General features: G+C 39.1%; 1 protein-coding gene across 2 annotated transcripts in view; it reads right to left on the reverse strand.

Moving 5' to 3' along the window:
• The window catches only part of M1ap (meiosis 1 associated protein), an 84,275-nt gene that overhangs the window by 53,086 nt on the left and 27,807 nt on the right, over positions 1-3,382 (reverse strand). For both annotated transcript variants that reach the window (XM_050164980.1, XM_050164979.1), the window contains exon 3: positions 543-711. In XM_050164980.1, the coding sequence (XP_050020937.1) occupies positions 543-711 (169 nt within the window). The remainder of the gene's footprint in view (positions 1-542; positions 712-3,382) is intronic.

A 3,382-nucleotide genomic window follows, 5' to 3' on the forward strand; every position in this document is an offset into this window, starting at 1 on the left:
TGTCTCTCTCTCTCTGTCTCTCTCTCTGTCTCTCTCTGTCTCTGTCTCTCTCTGTCTCTCTCTCTCTCTGTCTCTCTCTCTGTCTCTCTCTGTCTCTCTCTCTGTCTGTCTCTCTCTCTGTCTCTGTCTCTCTCTCTCTTGTCATAGGTAGCCTAAGCTAGCTTCTATGTATGGACTTCTAATCCTACCTGTCTCCATCTCCCAGAAGTTTCAGTTACAGGTATGGGTCATTACACCCTACTTTTTCCCTTTAAAAATGATTTGTTTATTTTATTTTACTTTATTTTGGCGTGTAGGGCATTTTCCTTATATATACATCTATGTACCATGTGCATACCCAGTACCCACTAAGGCCAGAGAGGGCATGGGATCCCTAGAACTGGAGTTACAGACAATTGCAAGCCACCATGTGGGGGCTGGGAACTAAACCAGAATCCTCCATAAAAGCAACAAGTAATCTTAAGCACTGAGCTATCTCTCCAGCCCCAAACAAACATTTTTGAGGTAGGAAGAGTGAGAGGTCAAGAAAGCCCAATTCTTACCATCATTGCTGGGTTCTTCAATGGGAGATGGTGAGTCTCTATTCTCTTGGGTGTCTTTTGGGATCTCCACCACTTGCAGCCTTCTGACACAAAGTAGGTTTATATCCTTCAACCCTTCCTCCAGTTGTCTGATCACTTCTTTTCCAGGCTGAGAAGTCAGGACAGTAATCTAAGGTGAAATCCATGAAAATAATGAATATGTTTGCTTTTCTTATATCCAGAGTGAGGAACATACAATCTATTCTGGAAGACAACATTTTAAGTCTCTGGTTGTAGCTATTGTGTTTAGTACAAAGAGAGAGATTTAAATATAATTTAAACTTCACTTGATCTTAGTTGGCAGGTTAAGAACAGTACAGGTAAAGTTTCACGTGACAGATTCCAATGAAACAGACAGTCATCAGAAATCCTTTCCAGTAATCCCAGATAGCTTCTAGACGGCGTCTAGACAGCGACCAGAGAGAAGCCATGTGCTCTGGTCTTTCTCTTATTGATCCTGGGTAAAAAACATTAAACACTGGTAGCATTTCCTCTGCTCAAAGTATTTGCTTTCAGAGGAAAGCAGAGGAACGGGTACTGAGGTTCTCACACTACAGAAGCACTACATTTTAGAGAGCTCATCTCCCAGTGGAGTTTCCATGTTTTCCATTCTCAGATGTGGTGTGGGACAATGCTCTATAGTCTGTCAATTATATTTTAAATAAATGTTGATTGGCCAGTAGCCAGGCAGGAAGTAGAGGTGGGACAACCAGACAGGAAGTAAAGGCGGGTCAATGAGAATTCTGGGAAGAAGGAAGTTCTACTCTGAGTCCTGACCCAGCCACAGAAGAAGCAAGATGTGACTGCCTCACCAAATAAGGTCCCAAGCCACGTGGCTAACATAGAAAATAATAATGGGCTATAAGTTATAAGAGTTAATAAGAAGCCTGAGCTAATGGACCAATCAGTTTATAACTAATATAGACCTCTGTGTGATTTCTTTGGGACTTAACGATTGCAGGAACTGGGCAGGACAGAAAATCAGAAACCCAACAACAGAATGGCGGAAAACTCAGTCAACACAGATGGATTCCCTGTTTTTTTCAGCATGGATCCAGAGAAACGATTTCATTTGACTCTAAAATGTACTTTATCCTTGACCAGTATGTTGGGCATGAAAAAATATTAAGGCATTTGTGTATAATTAGGATCTTTTATGCCATAGAAATGAATGTTTTCAATGATCAGTTTTGCCTTGGATTTTGAGACTCTGGAAGACAATTGTATACACAATTATTTTTTATGTAGATGTTTTTAATTAGCCAAGAAGGATGTAGGTCAAAGCACAATTGTTAGTACTATTTCTGAATGCTTTACTGTTGTAGAGTAGTTTTTGGTTCACAGTAACCCTGAGAACTAGAGTTACAGATACTTATGAGCCACCATGGAGGTGCTGGGAACCAATACCCAGTCCTCTGCAAGAGCAGCTAAGGCTCTTAACCACTGAGCCATCTTTCCAACTCAAGTTCTTTATATAGTGTGAACATCCATTAACTGTCTGATAAATGGCTAGAAAGGATTTTCTCTGGTTTTGTCTTCACTCTGCTGATTCTCTCCCCCTTCTCTTTCTCTCATCCCCCCTCTCTTTCTTTTTGAGACAGGGTTTCTCTGTGTAGCACTGACTGTCCTAGAACTCGCTCTGCAGACCAGGCTGGTCTTGAACTCACAGAAATCCCCCTGCCTCTGCTTCCTGAGTACTGGGATTAAATGGAAGCACTACCATCACCCTAATTGATCGTTTATTTTGTGGAACCAAAGCTTTTAAATTTAATGTAGCCCCTTTATGTATTATTTGTAATATTGCTTGAGCTATTGGAATCCTATTCAGAAAATCATTGTGTATGCCTCAAGTGTTTTCCCCTTAATTTTTCTCTTAAAGTCGTATAAAGGTCTGTGATGTCTTTTGAGTCTATTTTTGTAGAGGGTAAGAGAAAAGGATTTGCTTTAGTCTTCTACACGTGTATATCCCAATTTCCCAGCACTGTTTCTCAGAGGGGCTGTCTTTACTGCAATGCATGCAATACTCTGAGTGCTGTGAATAAACCAAGCCAGGCTGTCCTGTGGGTGTGGTTTTATTTCAAACGTCACTTGTTTACTGTGGTATATTGGAAAGTGATAGACTTTTGTACAGTATTATTCACTTTGTAGCTTGCAACCTTCCTAGTGGCTTATTGGTTTCAGGTGGGTTCTGCTGTCGTTGCTAATTCTTTTGTGTGTCGTTTGAAGAAAAATGTTTTATTTTTTCTTTCCCAGGCTGTAGGTACAATACTACTCAGAGTGCTCCTTATTATACATTTAAGGCGATAGAATCTATAGCAATGCCTTCGTTTTCATTTTGGATGTTAGTGTTTTGTATTACATTCTCTCCTCTTTTTCACAATCTGGTTAGAGTTTATCAATTTTATTGATCACTTCAAAAAGCCAGTTTTTACTTTTCTAATTTCAACTTCATTGATTTCTGCTCTGTCCTTATTATTTCTCTTCGGCTTATTTGGACTATATGGTTTCATTTATTTTTAGTTTCCTAAAGGGGAAGCTTAGACTATCAGATATAGTTTTTCTAATATATGAAGTTGGTACTATTTTCTTCTAAGCACTGTTTTTTTTTTAACTATATCTCACAAATTTCAAGTTGTGTTTTCATTTTTTTTCTTAGTTCAAAATATTTTTGAACTTTTGGAGAGTTTTTCCCCTCTGCTTCATTATCATTCTCTCTCTTTCTCTCTCTCTGTCTCTCTCTCTCTCTCTGTATGTGTGTTGACCTTTTCATCTTTGTTTTCGTTTGTTTGCTTTTTGAGACA

The sequence above is a fragment of the Alexandromys fortis genome, unplaced genomic scaffold (assembly GCF_014885135.2).
Source record: "Alexandromys fortis isolate MF-2015 unplaced genomic scaffold, M_Fortis_MF-2015_v1.1 scaffold_138, whole genome shotgun sequence".
In the NCBI taxonomy this organism is placed as follows: Eukaryota; Metazoa; Chordata; class Mammalia; order Rodentia; family Cricetidae; genus Alexandromys; species Alexandromys fortis.